Consider the following 21222-nt stretch of genomic DNA (forward strand, 5'->3'; position numbering starts at 1 on the left):
ATCAGTATTATGCCACAAACTTGTACTGAACCCAAAATATTCCTCTAAATGCAAGTGACGGAAAGAAAAAGATGCACCTATTAATCACACACAACTCTGATTGGTCCTTCCTAATCAGCGCTGAGAAAAGTAACGGATATCACACGACAACGCCGTATCTTTACATTAAAAAAGGCAGTTAAGAGTTAAAATAAGATTACTAGTATTGCGTCCCATCGTACCCGGTTCCTAGTATTAGAGACAACGTCTAGGATGTTATGTTCCGCCCATTTATTTATACTTCTGTTTTATGTTGATTGCCTTTCAAGCCGCTGATATTTCTATGGCGGAAGATAAGTTCGTTACACATAGTAAACGCGGTCTTCATTATTAAGAATTAGTGGTGTCTATGTCCTCTTTAGCACTATTCAGGTGTACTTTAAGAGGATTTAGCAGTCAACTGACACGTGGATTAAACAGAACCAGGTAAACGTTATTCACGTTGTTGGCGATTTGTGGGCTGCATATATCTTTAAAAACACAGGGGAAACACTTAACATGATATGAAACATGATTACGTACTGACCAAAAACTCCAAAGTTCCTCTAAATATTAACTAAGACTCCTCCTACAGATACCGAGATCTGTCGACCTCACGCTGTCCGAAGATTAAGAGCAACTGTGCACAGAAAATTTACACGAAACTTTTCAGTCACCGACACTTCACGACAGGTAAGTCGGACAATCCTGGAGAGATTTATTTAGTGACCAAATTCTGCTTGATTTTCTTACCATCCCAATGGAGTAATCTGGGGTAAAGTGCACTCAGTGGCACAAAGCTGGTAGTTCATGAATCACCCTTCTGGGGTTTGAACCTACAACCTTTTGGTTTCAGCTCAAATGTTGAAGTACAGACATCACTGACTAAATGTATGCTTTTCTCATATGCCATTGTCTAGAAGCCAATATGAAGAAATTGCTTGTGGATGTTGACTGTGGGGTGGATGATGCTCAGGCTCTTATGATGGCTTTGGCAGTGCCCGACGTGCAGATCCTGGGCATCACCTGCGTTCATGGCAACACGAAATTAGACAATGTCTGCAAGAACGTCCTGCGTGTCCTGAAAGTGTGCAAGCGTCTAGAGGTAATAGTCACACAGACAGTATGCTTCATTCAATTCATGTCTGCACAACCAGGGCAACTGGTAAAAGTGCTTAAAGTGTTTAAAAGAGTTAACTGATGACATTGGTTAAGCAGGGATATAGCATTGGGAAATAACTTGTCAAGGTTTCTTAAAGGGATAGTTAACCCCAAAATGGAAATTCTCTCATTATTTGCTCACCCTCATGCCATCCCAGATGTGTATGACTTTCTTTCTTCTGAAGAAAACAAAGATTTTTTAGGTTCATACAATGCAAGTGAATTGGGTCCAAAACTTTGAAGCTCAAAAAAGCATATAAAGGCAGCATAAAAGTAATCCACAAGACTCCAGTGGTTAAATCCATATCTTCAAAAGCAATAAGATAGGTGTGGGGGAGAAACAGATCAATATTTCAATCCTTTTTTTACTATAAATTCTCCTTCCTGCCCAGTAGGTGGCGATATGCACGAAGAATGCAAATCACCAAAAAGAAAAGAAAATGTTAATGTGAAAGTGAAAGCTGAGATTGATAGTAAAAAAGGACTTAAATATTGATCTGTTTAGGGTTAAAATCACAATATGTTTTGTTGCAGTCAACCATTTCTCAACAAAAGAGAAAGCTGAGGTAAAAATTTTGTAATTTTAAGTAAAAGATCACTTTTCAGGAGCTTAAATGGAGAAAAACTGGAGGATTTCACTATACTTACTACACATTAATGCATTGTTTCCAGCTCATGACAAATATTTCAGCATAATTAGAAAAACTGATTATGTTTCTGAATTTGTGCTTTAGATTCCTGTGTTCCGAGGAGCAGCTAAATCGCTCTTGGGGCAAAAAATCAGTGCTGGAGACTTCCATGGGAAAGATGGGCTTGGGGATGCCCCAGATCCCGAAGCTCCTGGATTGGTACTTGTCCAGGCAGAGGGCGCCGTGTCAGCCATGATCCGAATAGTCAACGAGAATCTTGGGGAGGTTTGTATGATTAATGTAAATATTTGTGAACAAAAATAAGTATTTTATCAATGTTTTCTTGGTTCTCTAAGGTATCTTTAGTGGCCACAGCTCCACTGACAAATCTGGCATTGGCAGTGAAACTTGACCCCTCATTCCCCCAGAAACTCAGAGGCCTTTACATTATGGGTGGCAACACAGACTGTAAGTCCCCAATACTTTACACTTAATATGTAACCAGAATAGGGTTCAGGATAAATCAAATACATATATTTACTATATAGCAGCACGAATATTGCTGGCAATGTAAAATTAAGAAACAGTGTTATTATTGCTATGAATTTAATGCACCTTTTATTTGGCGACTAAGTTTCCTAAAGATTATATCATTAGATTAGTTTTGCAATGTTAAATAGGGGTGTGTAAAAATATAGATTTTTCGATTAATCAGGATCTTCATTTAAACAATTGCAATATTGATTCTTAAAATCCCAAAATTGATCTTTTACCTTAAAGGTGAGTCCCCTATTCACAATGTAAATCACTTTGAGTGTAGTGTCAGAAAAGCGCTATATACAGTAAATGTAACGTTCATCATCAAAATTTTATTTCAGTTTTGGTAGTTTTGATTATTACATCTGTTAAATAGCAATTGAACTGCACAGTTTGGGCCCTGTTGTAAATTTCTTTCACATGTAAGCAAAATGGACATTATAACTGAAATGTGTCCAGATGAATCAGTTGAATCAAGTTGTATCAGAATCGAAACAAGAGCTTGTGAATCGGAATCAAATCAGGAAATCTGTATTGATACCCAGCCATAACTTTGACAGACAGAGGTTTTAGCATTGTCTGTTATTCGTTTCAATTAATCTGTTCAAAAGTAAACTCAAAAATGTTCGGTCCACATGTGGCATTATTTTTGCAATATAGTGTTTAGGTAAAACTACGGAGCCCCTTAGAGGACGGGGAGGGGGGGGATTTTTTTTCTCTGAAAGTTTTGTGTGCTCTTGCAATTGTTTTGCTTTCCCTCGCAATAAATTTACAATGGTTTTAATACAGTAACCATATTTTTAACCTACTATAAAACTATAGAAATAAAAATCATAATTTTGTGGTTATTATAGTTTTACTACAAATACCATGGTAAAACCATATTAACTACAAGATTAACCATGGTTAATCCATAGTAAAACTATGATTACTATATGGATAGTATACTGTATTTAAACCATGGTTTCCAGAAAAATTATGCTTACTACAGCCTACAATATTGCTATAGTAAAACCATGTTTACGCCAAAAAACATGGAACTGTCGTGGTTACATATAGTAAATTCATGTTACTACTATAGTAAAACCATAGTTAAACTGTGGTATTTGTATAGTAAAACCATAATAACCATAAAATTATTTTTTCATTAGTAGTTTTTGTTTTCCTAAATTATTACTTTGGTTTCACTACAAACATCAGGGTTAAAATATGATTACTGTAGTAAAACCATGGTAAACATATTGCGAGGGAAGGCAAGAAATTATTGCGAGGGGAACGCAGAAACTTATCGCGGGGGAACGCAGAAACTTATTGCGAGGGAATGCAAAACTATTTAGGAAAAACATTCCTGCCCTGTCCACTAAGGGGCTCCCTATAAAACAAATATGTAGGTATTGTTACATTTGTGCTATTTTAATTACATGTATTAAATTTAGTGATAACAGTATGGAAAACATCCCTTGTCTAGTTTTAACTAGATTTTTTTACTGTATTTTACTTTGTGCAACAATGGCTGTTTGATTGGAGATGATGGTCCTTCATGAAAAATAAAACATTTTATCAATGTTTTTACAGTAATTTAACCAGGCTAGACTAACAGCAAATCTTTATTTGTAGCTCGTGGGAACACCACTGTGTGTGGAGAGTACAACTTTGCAGCTGATCCTGAAGCAGCTTACATTGTTCTAAATGAATACCTCTGCCCAACTTACATTGCATGCTGGGAGTTTACCTGCCACAGTAAATTACCCTGGGTAAGATCCTCAAGTCTTGTCATAATTTTTTTTTACTGTACATAAAGAAGTGTGTATAGACTATGGTTTAGGTATGCCTGTGTTCAAATTTTAGATGAATAAGAGCATAATATATATAATATTATGCTTATTTGTACTTGTCTGTTTCAGGAGTTCTGTGATGACTGGCTGGCCCAGGACACAGATAAGGCTCGGTTTATGAAGCAGATTTTTAAGCACAGCATGGAGTTGTACTACAGTGAAAGGATTGAAAAGGAGCTGGTGGCAGGGCAGGGCTTCATCTCCTGCGATTCTTATGCCATGGCAGCAGCCATAGATGAAAAATTTATTATTGAGACTGACCACAGAGCCATAACTGTAGAGCTTGCAGGCAACTTTTGCAGAGGAATGATGGTTGTAGATCACCTCGAGATTTTGCAGAAAACCCACAAAGTTCACATCTTGAAGAAGGTGGACTTGGAGAGGTTTAAAGTACTCATGATGAATGCTTTAAAATAAATGTTCAAAGACATTAGCATCATGTCTATAATTACATTTTATTACTATATTTTTATAAACATCTTTATAGACAGTTCAGGCATCTTTAATGAAGTGTTTTATCAGAATCCTGCAAATTGTTTGCTGCTGGCTACATTATCATTTAAGATTGACACATCTCAAACTTTTTGATAAATAAACCCTCAAACTAAATGTTTTGATTGTTTTCTTTTGTGGATCCAGTGATTGATACTGATGCAGTTCATCTTGTTCCCAAATAGCCTTCAGGAGTCTGGCAAGTGCAACTGTATTGTAGAATACAAATTCGCTTAAAACGCTGTGCGTTAATATTACAAGTCAAGAGAGCTTTCATTCATGTATTAGCACCTCATGATGTTTAGGGTCTTTACACAAAACACATGATGGCCGTTGATCAGTATCCCTTTCTGCCTCTGAATCGAGAACGGTTGTCCAGCTAGAAGGAAAAGGAAAGGGATTTTAATATAAAGACATCTTACTTACTGTGACTGTTAGAAAGTGCATTTGGCTGTAGTTTAGTAGTAAAACTGAGCTGTTGAAATTGGTAGCTGACTACCCTTACAAAAAGGCAATTACTGTGTCAGTGCCATGATACAGTGATGGTATACACTGCTGGAGTTCACAAGAGCAAATTTCACATTTGTAATGTATTTGAACAGCAGATGGACTGACCATAGATCTTTTGCACTCAAAGAAAGCCACTTGCAAGCCTTTGCAATGTCCTTCCTTTAGACACTCACTAGGCTTCTTGCCTTCCTGTGGACACATAACAGGTCAGCAAAGGATTAATACATGAACCTTTTAACTGCTCTACAGTGCTTTGTTAGTCACTTATGAAGGGTCGCTCAAAACAAAACAGGAATTTTTATAGTGACGGTTTACAGTTTGAGAAGATTAACCAAATGGCTTACTTATAGTTGTCTCACAAATTAAGCTGGGATTTTAACACTGAAAAAGTTACATACTTCAGCTTTAACCTCATGCAACCCTGCGTCCACATGCGTGGACGTTGTACTTTGGCTTCACTATATGCAATGCATAATTTTAATGAATTTAAACTGACTGAATTCTGTTTACAACACTGTCAATTAAGGGTTAAACAGCTTTAAAAAATTAATTTTTCACATTAAGAATCAATAGGTTCTTCCAAAAGCTGAAAAATTTTGCTTTCAGAGACTTTATATGGAGTTAGGGTGACTGTATACCAGTGCAGATAGACAGCATACTGGAGGTTTAGTCATTCCCTAAATAGAGAACAAGGGAGCATCCTATATCTCTCTATGCAGCTAAGTGCATTCACTCCAAACTTTTCTATCAAAAGTTCAGGCTCAGGCTGCAGATGATGTTTGGATCACTCAACATGTTTGGAAGACATGGTAATCAGTACATAGATTAAGAATTTAACATGTATAATTTTATTTTAACATGGTTGGAAGTGACTGGAAAATGCTAGCCATTATTTTGAATCAGAATTATGCTATTCTCTGATGTACTGTCTGTAACATCTCAAAAACATGAATAACCAACGCTTCTGGACACATTTATATAGATTTTCTATAGCTTGGTATTATTTAAAATGTCACAACTCACTCCCGCTGTCATGAAATGTTGTAGAGTGAATCAAACCAACTAGTACTACAAAACAACACAGAATTTGATGGTGATCTTCATGGAGGATGATGTCATAATGGAACTGGCTTTGTTAGTTAAAGGAGTATTACAGACAATCAAACAGGACGGAAAATTATACTGAGAACATGGCGGGAAAACTAAATCAATACCAAAAAAAAAAAAAAAAACGTTTGGGAAATAACACTTTGAATATGTCTTTATACATTTATTTTAGATGTGAATGTAATATGTTATTCAATTTATGATATAAATATAACAATAGAAATGACCCATATGGTGAGCATAACAGAGTGATCACACAGATAACGATTTGAATGAGGTTTGTGGTGATACATGATGCTGATGTTACCTTCACTACACAGTCATGCTGAAGGAGACAGGCTTTGAAATCCTCTCTTATTCCAGCGCACGCGCGACCATCTTCCTCTTTATCCTCGTAATATTTGGGCATTCTGTAGAACTTTCATTCGAGCAAGTTCAAGCGAAGAATGGAGCAAGAAATGTGTCTAAAAATGACAAAACAGCTACAGATAAGTCAAATACGAGATAGTTATGCAAGCGGCCATGTTACCTATGACGTTTATGAGAAAGTGGAACGGAACTGCATTGTGGGAAATGTAGTTCGCGCATGCTGTGTTTATGCACACATATAATTCACAGCCACAGCTGCAAAGACCTGATTGAAAACCGTGTTACACAATACTATCATTCTATTCCGTCACCAATTCTGCATCGATGTCAGTTTTATATATATATATATATATATTTATTTATGTATTTGAGTGTCACATAAGCAGTATATCTGTATTTTAATTATTAACCAGAAGATGGCGCTTAAATAACATCATTTTTGTTTTCTTTATTCAGCAATATAGTGATCCCAAAATTTATTTGGACACTTCAGTCAATGGATTATTGGCATTGCATTGTATACGAAATGTCAAACCAAGTGGCATTTATTTTAAAGATAGCAGAAGTCCACTTTAAGAAAAACATTTCACAAAAAGTAGTTTGGTTTATATCTGGTTGTCAAACGTTAGTGGAACATGTCAATATGTGATCAAATAAATAAATAAAAACACCTGTAGTTTCTCTTAAAGGGGTAGTTCACCCAAAAATGAAAATTCTCTCATCATTTACTCACCCTCATACCATCCCAGATGTGTGACTTACTTTCTTCTACAGAACACAAACGAAGATTTTTAGATGAATATTTCAGCTCTGTAGGTGCTTACAAAGTGAATGGTAACCAGACCTTTGAAGCTCCAAAAAGCAAATAAAGGCAGCATAAAAATAATCCATAAGACTCTAGTAGTTAAATCTTCAAAAGTAATATGATGGGTGAGGAACAGTTAAATAAGTCCTTATTTTTTTAAAAGTAGTAGTATGTGAAAGTGAAAGTGGAGATTTATTGTATAAAAAAAAAAAATAAAATTAAAAAAAAGGACTGTTTCTCACCCACACCTATCATATCGCTTTTGACGGTTTGGATTTAACTACTGGAGTCGTATGGATTACTTCTATGCTGTTTTTAACTGCTTTTGATGCTTCAAAGTTCTGACACCCATTCACTTGCATTTTATGGCCCTACAGAGCAGAAATATTCTTCTTAAAATCAGCAGTGTTCAGCAGAAGAAAGAAAGTCATACACATCTGGGATGGCATGAGGGTGAGTAAATGATGAGAGAATTTTCATTTTTGGGTGAACTATCCCTTTAAGGCACTTTTAGTCATCAGTTGATTAAAGTTAAAAACATGGCTCAGAAAAGTGTAGTTCTCAGGACTTGCAAGTGACCCACTTGGTTTGGTGTTTATGTAATGCAATTAAATTCATATTTTCAAATGATGGTGCCATTGTACATGCCAATGGCATTTGTTAGAATGCTGCAAGCATATATTGAATGGGACAGTCCTAAAATAGCCCAATCATGCACAGGATTTCACCACACACCTCACTGAAACTTCAAAATGTCACTCATAGTCGAATAGTAAAATAAACGGACAATGAGGGGAAAGAAAACATTTGAGAAACAAATATTATAAATTATGTTAAGATTGGTTTATTTCAGAACAGTTCATTCAAATCAATGTCAGAGTCGGAGAAAAACAAATGAAGGCACATGAAATGCAAGACTGATATAGCTGGATGTGTCTGGAAAAATTGGCCCATGAGAGTTTGACTTGAGGGCAGCAGAGAATAATCCATCTCTCAGTGTTTAAACAGGGTTGGAAACAAGTCATGAGTATTGAGCACAAATCTGACTAAAAGGCAGCAATATTGCAAAACACTTGTGTGGGCAAGTGAAATTCACACTGTTGTGGTTTCACTTGCCCACTCCTTAGAGCTCACATCACACAACAAAGGATGATACAGTGATCTACAGTCAATCGAAGAAATAATTTTAGTCTCTCCTCTCAGGAAAGACCATAAACTGTAAACAAACTTGACAATACATTGGCTTTCTATTACAACATAAACTGGTCAAGTTCTGCAATTCACACCCAGCCCCAAGAAGTCACAAAAATAGGAAGAGTATTTTTTAAACTAAAAAGGATGTGTTCTGAAACTCGCTGCTTGTAGCATAAAGGGTTATACCATGACACATTTTGTCAGGCTGAACAAAAACTTCCATTAAACCATTATTTTAAAGATATATACAATCACGAGATGAGAGCACTTTGGACATTTCTACAGTAGTTACCTCACCATCAATTTAACTACATGCAAAATAAATTAGAACCATAGCTTTACAATATAAAAAGTACAGCATCCAATCCTGACCAAGCAGCACAAAAACAGAAAATCAACAGAAAATTAGTTGAAGTGTCAATTTAGTTTTTCCATTCAATTTCTGCTTTTGACCATTATGAATCTATGGTTCAAGTAATATTTTGCTCATCACCAGGCCCACATGGAATCTGTGCCTGCAGAAATCTATGCATATTTGAACACCAGTAATTTACGAAGTTCTACAAATCCTCCACACATTGTGTGTGGTGATTTTATTAAAAAGCTTGGTCAATTTTATTATGCCTTTAGCTACCAATAAGAGAGAAGTACTCTCGACTTCATTTAACACATTTAAATTTCACCCCACATATTATTTTCTTCAAAATCAGTGCAGAAAATTTGAAAGTAAAAAAGGTCTGTAGATTACATCTGGGCCTACTCATAATGACTTACTTGTCTAACAGTACATCATCAAATATAGAATGAAGATTCTTACTGACAAGTTGAAAGTGGGTTATTTGAAAATGGAAGAAAAAAAAAAATCCAAACTCATTAAATATTCTAGAACATAAATATGGACATGCCATGCTCTAAACTTTAACTTTTCAGTCAAATCAAGAATATAACAAAAGTTCTATTGTATGATCCAAGCATTTTGATACAGGGCAAAAGGCATTCCTTTTCCAGGCCCCTTAGAGCGCTGGATATTAAGGCACAGAGGTGGGCGGCCCTGCACCCTTCAGAACTACTGTACACAAAAGATAAGAACCAGTTTATTCACTTGACTTTGAGCCACAACCACTCAAAAGCACTAAATCCTCTGCCACATCATACATTTCCGAGGAATATAAAATAAAAAATGTACCTCTTTTTACAAATTAAAGATTTATTTCAAATAAATTAATTCACCTTCATAGATAGTCATAATAATAATAATAATAATAATAATAATAATAATAATAATAATAATAACAACAGCAAAATAAACCTTCATATTGAAAGTCACGATTGATTGGTTGGCGATAAACCGACACGAAGGAAGAAAAGCCACTCTGGTTGACCAGGTATAGACCTAAAATATGCCTTCTGTTTTTAGAAATATGTTTCAAGATTTTGGCAAAGCAGTAGATTAAAATAAACCAGTTTTCTACTAGTTTTTTAACAGAGTGCCAAACATCAACATTCTAAAACTAAAAAAAAAAAAAATCATTTAAGAAAGGTAAAATAAAAACATTACTGTCGTCCCACTCCATCTCTCAGTCTAAATCTAGCTGTGGTTGTCTGACCTAGGGTACGAGGTCAGTTATAGTCCATGACGGCAGTGTGAGACATCACATTTTCTCCAGCATCAGTGCACCCTAGAATCCTGAAAATCAATCCTTCATGACAGCAATGAATTCTTCATGACACAATATCAGTGTCTGGAAACATTCCGTCAAAAAGTGTCTTTTTTTCTGTACAGTAGTAGTCACATTCACACAACAGAATTCAGGGAATGGTAAACTAAAAAAAAAAGCAAGTAGGTGACGAAGTTACCAGAGGAAAAAAGTAAAGTTTAAGAAGAAAATAAAGCAAGAGAAGTTTCTTTAAGGGAAATTGTGATTGACTCCTTCCATGCACTCTGATAAAGTCACTGTCACTCTAGAACCGCTGTAGATGTGAGCAGCACATCTCAACTTAGATGACCAATGAGGGCCTTAACATGCAGTTAGTTATCGAGGTATCCTCTTGATATGGATCTGAAAAGAGAAAACAAAGCACATCGATCAGAAACCAGAACTCTGAGGAACTCTATGGACTTTAGTCAGGTAAGACAGTATAGACCATTGAATGGATACTAGTTTCAAATACAGATATGCAGAGCAAGATTTCACTGTGGGCATGGCTACCAAGTGCAACGTGTCAAAAATAGAAACCATGTCTTGACGTGCGAGACACTGGAGTGCAAAAATGTTGTGGCTGATTAGGACAAAAACTCCTATTAACATGGAAGAGATGTGATTTATTGTTTATCACTTTATCGCATCATGCCTAGTTTGGATACAGGGTCAGATATATAAAGATATTCAGAAACTGTAGAGTTCATCCAAATTGAGTATATGATTAGACAGCAAACGACAGACCTCGCTAATAATTGCCCACACAGCAGAGTCCTTCTGCACAGCCAGACGTACAGCAACCACAGGGTTGAAGGCAGGGTCAACCGTCCCCTCTGCCACTCCATTCTCAAACTGAGCTAAAGAGAGAGAGAGAGAGAGAGAGTAAAAAATATTGTGGACTCCTAAAAAATAGTTTTAAAACACACAAGTCCAGTTTGCATAACAAATGTGATGTTTCAGGACAATGCTCATTGTTATTTTAGTTGAGCAGCTGTTTTAGGAAGTGGGGTACCAGAACCCTCAGTCCCGAGCCTGACGGAACCCAACAAACGAGTTTGGTTTGGGTTTGTAATTAATGAAAAATTTAATTATTATTACTATTTTATATATATACAGTATATATATATATATACACACACACACACACACACACACACACACACACACACACACACACACACACACACACACACACCCGGTCAAAAGTTTTGAAACACTTGACTGAAATGTTTCTCATGATCTTAAAAATCTTTTGATCTGAAGGCGTATGATTAAATGTTTGAAATTAGTTTTGTAGACAAAAATATAATTGTGCCACCATATTCATTTATTTCATTATAAATCTAAAATTTAATTTAAAAAAATATATAATTTATTTGAAATTGATGACTTGGACCAAATAATAAAGAAAAGCTGCCAATAAGTGCCCAACATAGATGGGAACTCCTTCAATACTGTTTAAAAAGCATCCCAGGGTGATACCTCAAGAAGTTGGTTGAGAAAATGTCAAGAGTACATGTCTGCAAATTCTAGGCAAAGGGTGACTACTTTGAAGATGCTAAAATAAAACACAGTTTTGATTTATTTTGGATTTTGTTTAATCACAACATAATTCCCATAGTTCCATTTATGTTATTCCATAGTTGTGATGATTTTACTATTATTCTAAATGTGAAAAAAAAAATTATAATAAAGAATGAATGTTTCAAAACTTTTGACTGGTAGTGTGTGTGTGTGTGTGTGTGTGATATATATATATATATATATATATATATACACACACACACACACACACACACACACACACACACACACTCAGGTTTGTAGGCTTCCTTGCTCACACACGCTTTTTCTGTTCTGCCCACAGTGTTTTTTTTTTTGTTTTTTTTTGGGATTGAGGTCAGGGCTTTGTGATGGCCACTCCAATACCTTGACTTGGTTGTCCTTAAGCCATTTTACCACAACTTTGGAGGTATGCTTGGGGTCACTGTCCATTTGGAAGACTCATTTGCGACCGAGCTTTAACTTCCTGGATGATGTCTTGAGATGTTGCTTTAATATATCCACATAATTTTCCTTCCTCATGATGCCATCTATTTTGTTAAGTGCACCAGTCTCTCCTGCAGCATGATGCTGCCACCCCCATGCTTCACAATAAGGATGGTGTTCTTTGGCTTGCAAGCCTCACCCTTTTGCCTCCAAACATAACGATGGTCATTATGGCCAAACAGTTCAATATTTGTTTCATTACACCAGAGGACATTTCTCTAAAAAGTAATATCTTTGTCCCCATGTGCACTTGCAAACTGTAGTCTGGCATTTTTATGGCGGTTTTGGAGCAGTGGCTTCTTCCTTGTTAAGCAGCCTTTTAGGTTATGTTCATTTAGGACTCGTTTTTACTGTGGATATACAGTGCATCCGGAAAGTATTCACAGCGCTTCACTTTTTCCACATTTTGTTATGTTACAACCTTATTCCAAAATGGATTAAATTCATTATTTTCCTCAAAATTCTACAAACAATACCCCATAATGACAACATGAAAGAAGTTTTTTTGAAATCTTTTGAAATTTGTGTCTTTCTGCACCATTTTTAATTGTTTTTCTATGAAACACGCTCTAAATGGACGTCTTTGTTCTCATGCGGGAGCACCAGATTTTAGAAGCTGTGTCAGGCTAATGTAACATCAACTTTTAAATGCATCTCAAGACACCTTCGTTCATAAAGGTTGCATAAAGTGTTGTGCATGCATATGCATATCCACATTTTTAAACTGGGAAACAAATCGAAAGGAAAACAAATATTGACAGGTGTTTTGTTTCAAAACCGACAAAATTTAAAACTCTTGTTTTAGCGCAATGGTTGTTAACACCAGGTGTAAATGTTTCCTTGTTTGAAAAACTGAAAACTGTGATACTTGCAAAGACAGCATAACAATCATTTACTTCATGTGCAAAACTGCTGATTTGAGCATGCATGTAATAACTCACCAATTTTATAAAACCGGTCATCTGTTCTTTTGTATTTCTCTTTGGTCTTCAATTCAGCATCCTTAAAGAGATTAAATTCTCATTTAGATGATATTAAAAAGCCTGTGTGCAAGCAACTAGCAACACACACATTTTATACACAATTTTGGGAGAAATGTTTGTACACTATGATAAAATTAAGTAAAACCTATCTCACAAACACATTTACACAAACTCAGATGTATAGCCAGTATCATTTATTTAATGAAAGTCTTCAAGATCAAATATCAAAGCCCATTTGAGGTTCTCTAAGCTCTGTATCACAGCAGGAGTGGCAGTTGTCTGCCTCATTACCACGGAAGGCTCAACCTGCAGTTGACTAAAATTAGCCCTGGTGGCAGCACACACAGGAGGCCTACGCATGATTCCTGTCAACTTGCGGTTAAACTCTGACAAACATGTCACCCCAGGGCTTGTCTAGACATTAAGAAGAAAAAAATTACCCTCTATAAATCTAATTGAGAATGTGTTCTTTTTTCTTTCTTTTTTTTTTACCGAGAAGGGCAGGATCTCGACAGTTGTGTTCACGATTTTGTCTCCAGGGTGCTCCTGGTTCCCACTGCGAAACAGGAACCTGCCAATCAAAGACTAACTGTTAATGAATCTTCATGTACAGGCACAAACTCGTGAACAGACATGTACACACACTTGCAGGACATGGACAAGAACTTGCAAAGATTGACTCTTACATAGACAGCAGGGCCTGAAAACAAACAAAACTAAACAACACACACACACACACACACACACACACGGAGTCTCTAAATAGGCCCCTACTTAAACTGCTTATTAAATCCAGTCACACAATCACACATGAAAACTCTTTGAAAGAGTTATACACGCTTCTATCACATCTCGGCTTGACTACTGTAACTCTTTATATTATGGAATAAACTCTTCTGCGCTAACACGCTTACAAATGGTACAAAACGCAGCAGCCAGACTCTTGAAGCGTGTCAAGAAACACGAATCAATAACCTATACTTCTCTCCCTACACTGACTGCCTGTACGCTTTAGAATCGAAAAATCTGATGCCTCTATATCTCACCAACTTACTGACGCCACACAATCCCCCTAGGGCCCTGAGGTCAGAAAAACAAAAACTGCTTATCACACTGAAGACCAGAATCAAGCAAAAAGATGAACGGGCATTTACAGTAGCTGGCCCCAAACTATGGAATGCACTGCCTCTACATATTAGGTCTGCCGAATCTCTTCAAGCTTTCAAATCCATGTTAAAAAGCCACTACTTCTCAAAGGCTTATAATGTTGTCTGAATTCTTTTTCTGCTTAAAACATATTATTTTAACCCACACTTCAACCCACTCAGGTTTACACAGGTGTCTAAATTCTCTTCTTGTTTAAAACGTATGTTTTAAATTCATGTTCAAAACCCACTCTCTCTCTTCAGCCTTAAAATACTGCCTAAATCCTCTATTTGATAAAACATGTATCGTGGTTTTATTTTTTTACTTTTTAATATTTAAAGAAAAAAAGAGGGGTTGATGTGCCCTATGTTTTTTAATTTCAATCTTTGTATTTGACTGTAAAGCACTTTGGTCCACAATTGTTGTTTTATTAGTGCTATATAAATAAAGTTGACATTGACACATAAGTTAATTAATTGTGACATCATCTTGTTAGCACTGTTTATACTCAGACGAACACTCGGAACAGGTCAGGTCTGTGCCAAACAAATAAAATTAATGGCCACAAGCTCTCAGAAAGCATGATTGTCTCTCTGCCTGCCTGTGTCTATTTCTGCAAGACAATTCGGTCTCATTGAGCACGTTTACATGCACTTAAGAAACCATTTATTCCAGGATTTTTGTAGAAAGCAGCGTTCTGAAATGTCATGTAAACGAGAAAGACGTTTTCCTCACGGCGCTTACGGAATTAAGAGAAAGCGGTTTAACACACCTGAGTTTCTACCGGAGAACGCGGTTTATGCAGTCATGTAAATGCATAAGCGCAGTTCTTTCAGGTTTTTGAGGAGTGCGCATGTGAGTGAACAGCCTGGAGAAGAAACGTCATAGGATTGGGTCCAACAACAATCAACACAGCGAAAACAATTCAACATTTCTGGGAGTACAGTGGGAAAAGCACACATACTATAAACTTAAACCCATTTATACACACCATGTAAAACATGTAAAATATCGACGGTCCCTCACACTCGCATATATATGCTCGTACAATGGGGAATCCCAGAGTTTTACGTAAGAGGGAAACCCCACTGGTCGCAATGGAAAGTTAAGATAACAAACACAACAACAACTCTGGAACATATGGAAATAAAGCAATTCAGCAGAGAATAAAATAGCTTAGTCTTCCAAGGATGCCATGTTTGTTATTTACACAAGCATCGTGGGGAAATTACATTGCTGTGGAGAAAGCTTACTGACCGAGCCGCATGTATACGGGAGTAAAGAGTACGCCACTTATACAGTGCATGTAAAAGGAAATACCACTTTCTCACAATGAGCCACTTTCTGGTGTCCATGTAAAAGAAATGATTGTCTCTCAGGCCCTGTTTCCACCTGGTATAACATCAATGTGTGGTCAGATCAGATGAGATGGATCTCATACTCAAATTAAGAAGTCTTATCTTATAAAGTTATAAGATGTGTATCTGCTCAAAATTTTTTTTTTTTTTCCCATTACATCTCTCTCTTACTCTCCAGAGGTTTTTGGTTGCAGCTTCTTTTTTTTAGCAAATTCTCATTAGCCACCTCTACTCTCTTGTGAGGACAGCGAGACATGGACAGTGAGTCCCCAGGCTGTAATAAGGAATTTTCCTACCATCGGAACAATTCAATCCTTAAGTACCTATGGAGATAATTCAGTATCAAAACATCTCACAAATGCACACGACAATCCACAAATGCACGCAACAGAGCCACATGCGCGCTAATTCCACAAATACATGTGTGCGTGTGTGGATCTGTTGTGTGCATTTGTGAGATCTTTTGATACCGTTTTATCTCCATATATCACTTGCTTTCAGCCGGGGGTAGTAAGCGAAACTCCAGCTGTATAGACCAGCGATAGCACAAGAGGACGCGTTCTTGCGTTCAAACACAGCTGGATGGAGCATAATTCCGATCTCGAGACAAGTTAAACGTACTTTGAAATGTAGAAATACATGACAAAGCGATCTAAAAACCACAACTAACCAAAGTTAGATGCTCCAAAAGCATCCGTCTGATGCAGGTGTACATTTACGCATCCTTAGACAAGCCCTTATAATAAATCTATCTCTGACATATTGGCAAATTCAACTGCAAAATGGATTGCTGTGGACTGTAGGCCAATATTAGGTTGCTTATGTTCAATAATATGGAAATAAACAATATTTTGCCTTCTAAAGCCAGTTTTTGTATTGTCTTATCAATGATTTACTCGTCTGCCACAATAATGTAATGTATTTTAATTATCTAAATTATTATTTTTATAATATTATATTTATAATTGTTTAAATATAACCATTTATAATTATAATCATTATATACTGAATTATTGTTATTTGAGGGGATTTTTCAGCAAATATTTATATATGTGATTAATTCGCTTAACCCTTAAATGCATACCTCGGGTCTTTAGAGACCCGGGACATCATTCCACCCCCTGTACCTCATAAAGCTTTTGGAGTTGTGCCAACACCTCTTTAGTATTCCTCAATCTATTTCTTATAAATAGTGACACAAAAAATTGAAACAAATTGCAAAAAAAAAAAAAAAAAAAAAAAAAAATTATAATGGTTTAAGTACCAAAAGATTAGGTCTCTAGAAACTCGACGTATGTAAGAGTCTTTTTTTTTTTTGCTTTTTTTTTTTGCACTTACATAAATGATATATTTTTTATTATTTCATATCTATTTAAGTCTACCATCACAGCATATCTATTTCTTTGTGTATTACAAGAGAAATGAGTACTATATTCATACAGTTAAATATTATATCTCATTACATTTTCTGTGCAACAATGAATTATCAACAATGATGAATTATCAGTATTTTATATGCGTATACACATACATGTTATTTCTTACTCAAGGTGGCACTGATATTTCAGTGATTGATTGATTTATATTTGACATTGCTATTTGACGAAGAAACAACATCGAAGTAAACTTACAGCAAGTACAACGCATGAACAGTTTGAAATGACTATTGTTATTTGGGTGTACCACTGAAATTATGTAAGTAGTGCATCTATTTAGACCTGAGTGCTTGAGAAAATACACATAAGATACACATAAGCTAGACATAAGTTACACATACATTATACATGTATAGATTTTGTGTTTTGTGTAGCTCAATATGTGTTTGACATCCAGTTGCATCTCATGAAATTTCAGTGTGAATATAATGAATCCTGTTCTTGATTTGTCCTGATTTGTTGCATTATCTCTTTCATTTATGAAAAATACAACATCAAAATATATTTTATTTTATTGTTTTCTAATTGTCTTGAAAATATTTGTAAAATGTTACACTATCTGGGCAGTTTTTTACATACATTTTTGATAGATAAGACCCGAATATGTTAGTGTGTTTGGGAAAATTACCTTGCTTTTAAGGGTTAATCTGCATATCATGTAATTAATTGGATTAAAGTTTGTTTTTCTTTATTAAGTTTTATCGATTAATAGCCCTAGTTAAACATATATTTTTACTGAACATTAAGATTTCTTTACAAGGCAAATTTACAACAAATATTTGTATTTGTTTATTTGTGATAACTTTTCATTATAGAGCTATAATTGAACTATACAGGACACTTTCATAAAACACAAACTTTCTCCTGGTTTTCCTGCTATTTATACAAATGCGGCACAGAAGTTGCATCTAAAGTGAAAAAGAGTGCTTAAACAGACATTTTAATTCTGTAAATATACACTTGCGGCCAAAGTTTGGAATAATGTTCAGATTTTGCTGTTTTGGAAGGAAATTGGTACTTTAATTCACCAAAGTGGCATTCAGCTGATCACAATGTATAGTCAGGACATTACTGATGTAAAAAACAGCACCATCACTATTTGAAAAAAGTCATTTTTGATCAAATCTAGACAGGCCCCATTTCCAGCAGCCATCACTCCAACACCATATCCTTGAGTAATTATGCTAAATTGTTAATTTGGTATTAGAAAATCACTTGCCATTATATCAAACACTGTTGAAAGCTATTTGGTTCGTTAAATGAAGCTTAACATTGTCTTTGTGTTTGTTTTTGAGTTGCCAAAGTATGCAATAGACTGGCATGTCTTAAGGTCAATATTAGTTAAAAAATGGCAAAAAAAGAAACAGCTTTCTCTAAAAACTCGTCAGTCAATCATTGTTTTGAGGAATGAAGGCTATACAATGCTTGAAATTGTTAAAAAACTGAAGATTTCATACAAAAGTGTACACTACAGTCTTCAAAGACAAAGGACAACTGGCTCTAACAAGGACAGAAAGAGATGTGGAAGGCCAGATGTACTAAACAAGAGGATAAGTACATCAGAGTCTCTAGTTTGAGAATTAGATGCCTCACATGTCCTCAGCTGACAGCTTCATTTAATTCTACCCGCTCAACACCAGTTTCATGTACAACAGTAAAGAGAAGACTCAGGGGTGCAGGTGTTATGGGAAGAATTGCAAAGAAAATGCCACTTTTGAAACAGAAAATCAAAAAGAAAAGGTTAGAGTGGGCAAAGAAACAGACATTGGACAACAGATAATTGGAAAAGAGTGTTATGGATCTTAAACCCATTGAGCTTCTGTGGGATCAGCTAGACTGTAAGGTGCGTGAGAAGTGCCTGACAAGACAGCCACATCTATGGCAAGTGCTACAAGAAGTGCGGGGTGAAATGTCACCTGAGTATCTGGACAAACCAACAGCTAGAATGCCAAGGATCTACAAAGCTGTCATTGCTGCACGTGGAAGATTTTGTTATGAGAACTTTGATTTTTTTTTTTTTAAATTGTAATAGTAATTTTTCACATTATTAATATCCTGACTATACATTGTGATCAGTTGAATGCCACTTTGGTGAATAAAAGAACCAATTTCTTTCCATAAGAGCAAAATCTGTACATTATTCCAAATTTTAGGCTGCCAGTGTATTTACACGGGAATGATAAGCACGGTAAACAAAGTATCTTGAATGCTGAAGTATCTATAATGTTATTAGTGTTGATTTTCATGCACAGCTGACAGAAAAAAATAGCTGGGTGACACAACAATACACATATGATATGTTAAAAGAGCCAATCATCGGGCCTGGGTAGCTCAGCGAGTATTGATACTGACTACCACCTCTGGAGTCGCTAGTTCGAATCCAGGGTGTGCTAAATGAATCTAGCCAGGTCTCCTAAGCAACCAAATTGGTCCAGTTGCTAGGGAGGGTAGAGTCATATGGTAACGTCCTCATGGTCGCGATTAATGGTTCTCGCTCTCAATGGGGCGCATGGTAAGTAGTGCATGGATCACGGAGAGTAGCATGAGCCTCCACATGCTGCGAGTCTCCGCGGTGTCATGCACAACGAGCCACGTGATAAGATGTGTGGATTGACGGTCTCAGAAGCGGAGGCAACTGAGACTTGTCGTCCGCCACCCAGATTGAGGTGAGTATCCGCGCCACCACGAGGACCTACTATGTAGTGGGAATTGGGCATTCCAAACTGGTGAGAAAAGGGGATAACATTTTTTCACCTGTCTGTTTACTCAAGGACATGCATGCACATTAGCTAGACCAGCATTGTGTTTTTTGAGCTAAAGAAAAAGTATTCTACCATAGTTGTCTGATTTGTTGTTGTTTTTGGCTAATTTTAAATATGTTCTTTGAACATAATCTTGACCAAACCGTTTGAGATTTCAGTATGTCCCAATTAACCATTGTAAGAGACATTGACCAAGTAAGAGAAAGTGCCCAGTGACCTTTCAATGTTGACGGGTCGATCAAACTTGAACAGGACATAGTCTCCAGCTGTTGGAGTAATGGCCCAGAAGAAATCCTCGCCCATGTAGGTCTTCTCAAGTGTGTGGCCTTGATACACTTTAAGAGAGGTGGACACCTCAGCCGGTGGGTTCACGTGAATCTTATGCAGTAGAGGTTTTAGGAAGTCTTTATCCTGACAGAGCATAAGAGAGAGGAAGTTATGACTGCAGCCAACAGGAAGTGCAGCTTTTGTCCGTAATACTTAAAAACAGCAAACTAGATTAAGGAAAAGGTCAGCTGTTCCCAAAAAAAAGAGAAACGTAGGCACAAGAAAACAGGATACCAGGGTAAAACGATATGTAACAAGATAACAGGAAGCCCAAATAGGTTTGTATGAAACAGAATGAGAAACTTTAGGGGACTTTTAAGATCAACAGGAAGAAGGGGCCTGGGTAGCTCAGCGAGTACTGACGCTGACTACCACCCCTGGAGTCGTGAGTTCGAATCCAGTGAGTGCTGAGTGACTCCAGCCAGGTCTCCTAAGCAGCCAAATTGGCCCAGTTGCTAGGGAGGGTAGAGTCACATGGGGTAACCTCCTCGTGGTTGCGATTAGTGGTTCTCGCTTTCAATGGGGTGTGTGGTAAGTTGTGCATGGATAGCGGAAAGTAGCATGAGCCTCCACATGCTGGGAGTCTCCGCGGTGTCATGCACAGCGAGCCACGTGATAAGATGTGCAGATTGACTGTCTCAGAAGCGGAGGCAACTGAGACTTGTCCTCGGCCACCCGGATTGAGGTGAGTAACCGCGCCACCACGAGGACCTACTAAGTAGTGGGAATTGGGCAAATTGGGAGAAAAGGGGATAACATTTTTTTTTTTTTTAAATCAATAAAAAAAAGATCAACAGGAAGAGA

The 21222-nt window shown here is 36.6% G+C and overlaps 3 protein-coding genes across 9 annotated transcripts in view; 1 reads left to right on the forward strand and 2 right to left on the reverse strand.

The window, feature by feature from the left end:
- The first annotated feature begins 149 nt into the window (after positions 1 to 149).
- On the forward strand, positions 150 to 4597 carry si:dkey-4e7.3 (uncharacterized protein LOC402865 homolog). The gene is made up of 7 exons (XM_051708648.1): positions 150 to 465; positions 614 to 711; positions 939 to 1123; positions 1914 to 2093; positions 2165 to 2276; positions 3963 to 4099; positions 4250 to 4597. Exons 1-7 carry the CDS (start codon positions 389 to 391, stop codon positions 4595 to 4597), a joined length of 1137 nt encoding a protein of 378 aa, XP_051564608.1. The 5' UTR covers positions 150 to 388.
- On the reverse strand, positions 4443 to 6835 carry LOC127447098 (cytochrome c oxidase assembly factor 5). 2 transcript variants are annotated; one of them, XM_051708650.1, is made up of 4 exons: positions 6597 to 6835; positions 5288 to 5371; positions 4964 to 5051; positions 4443 to 4586 (listed from the first exon to the last, which is right to left on the reverse strand). In XM_051708650.1, exons 1-3 carry the CDS (start codon positions 6696 to 6698, stop codon positions 5010 to 5012), a joined length of 228 nt encoding a protein of 75 aa, XP_051564610.1. In that variant the 5' UTR covers positions 6699 to 6835; the 3' UTR covers positions 4443 to 4586; positions 4964 to 5009. The 2 variants fall into 2 exon arrangements, with proteins under 2 accessions (XP_051564610.1, XP_051564609.1); XM_051708649.1 differs by lacking the exon at positions 4443 to 4586 and having other exon boundaries at positions 4617 to 5051; positions 6597 to 6834.
- A 352-nt stretch (positions 6836 to 7187) lies between these two features.
- Positions 7188 to 21222, reverse strand: part of LOC127447096 (alpha-1,3-mannosyl-glycoprotein 4-beta-N-acetylglucosaminyltransferase A) — an 80417-nt gene continuing 66382 nt past the window's right edge. Inside the window, exons 12-16 of one of the 6 annotated variants that reach the window (XM_051708645.1) lie at positions 20309 to 20502; positions 13882 to 13960; positions 13348 to 13408; positions 11102 to 11214; positions 7188 to 10717 (exon numbers count right to left, since the gene is read on the reverse strand). In XM_051708645.1, coding sequence (XP_051564605.1) covers positions 10691 to 10717; positions 11102 to 11214; positions 13348 to 13408; positions 13882 to 13960; positions 20309 to 20502 — 474 coding nt within the window. In that variant the 3' untranslated portion in view covers positions 7188 to 10690. Of the gene's footprint in view, positions 11215 to 13347; positions 13409 to 13829; positions 13961 to 20308; positions 20503 to 21222 lie in introns of all 6 variants that reach the window. The other 5 variants (XM_051708644.1, XR_007898283.1, XR_007898284.1 and 2 more) reach the window with 5 other exon arrangements.

The sequence above is a fragment of the Myxocyprinus asiaticus genome, chromosome 10 (assembly GCF_019703515.2).
Source record: "Myxocyprinus asiaticus isolate MX2 ecotype Aquarium Trade chromosome 10, UBuf_Myxa_2, whole genome shotgun sequence".
NCBI lineage: Eukaryota > Metazoa > Chordata > Actinopteri > Cypriniformes > Catostomidae > Myxocyprinus > Myxocyprinus asiaticus.

Coding starts and splice junctions, on each gene's coding strand:
- si:dkey-4e7.3 (XM_051708648.1), top strand. CDS start 389: ATGTCCTCTTTAGCACTATTCAGGTGTACTTTAAGAGGATTTAGCAGT. Junction 2,094..2,164: donor TCAACGAGAATCTTGGGGAG/GTTTGTATGATT, acceptor TGGTTCTCTAAG/GTATCTTTAGTGGCCACAGC. Junction 2,277..3,962: donor TATGGGTGGCAACACAGACT/GTAAGTCCCCAA, acceptor CTTTATTTGTAG/CTCGTGGGAACACCACTGTG.
- LOC127447098 (XM_051708650.1), bottom strand. CDS start 6,698: ATGCCCAAATATTACGAGGATAAAGAGGAAGATGGTCGCGCGTGCGCT. Junction 5,372..6,596: donor AGCATGACTGTGTAGTGAAG/GTAACATCAGCA, acceptor ATGTGTCCACAG/GAAGGCAAGAAGCCTAGTGA. Junction 5,052..5,287: donor TTGAGTGCAAAAGATCTATG/GTCAGTCCATCT, acceptor TTTTCCTTCTAG/CTGGACAACCGTTCTCGATT.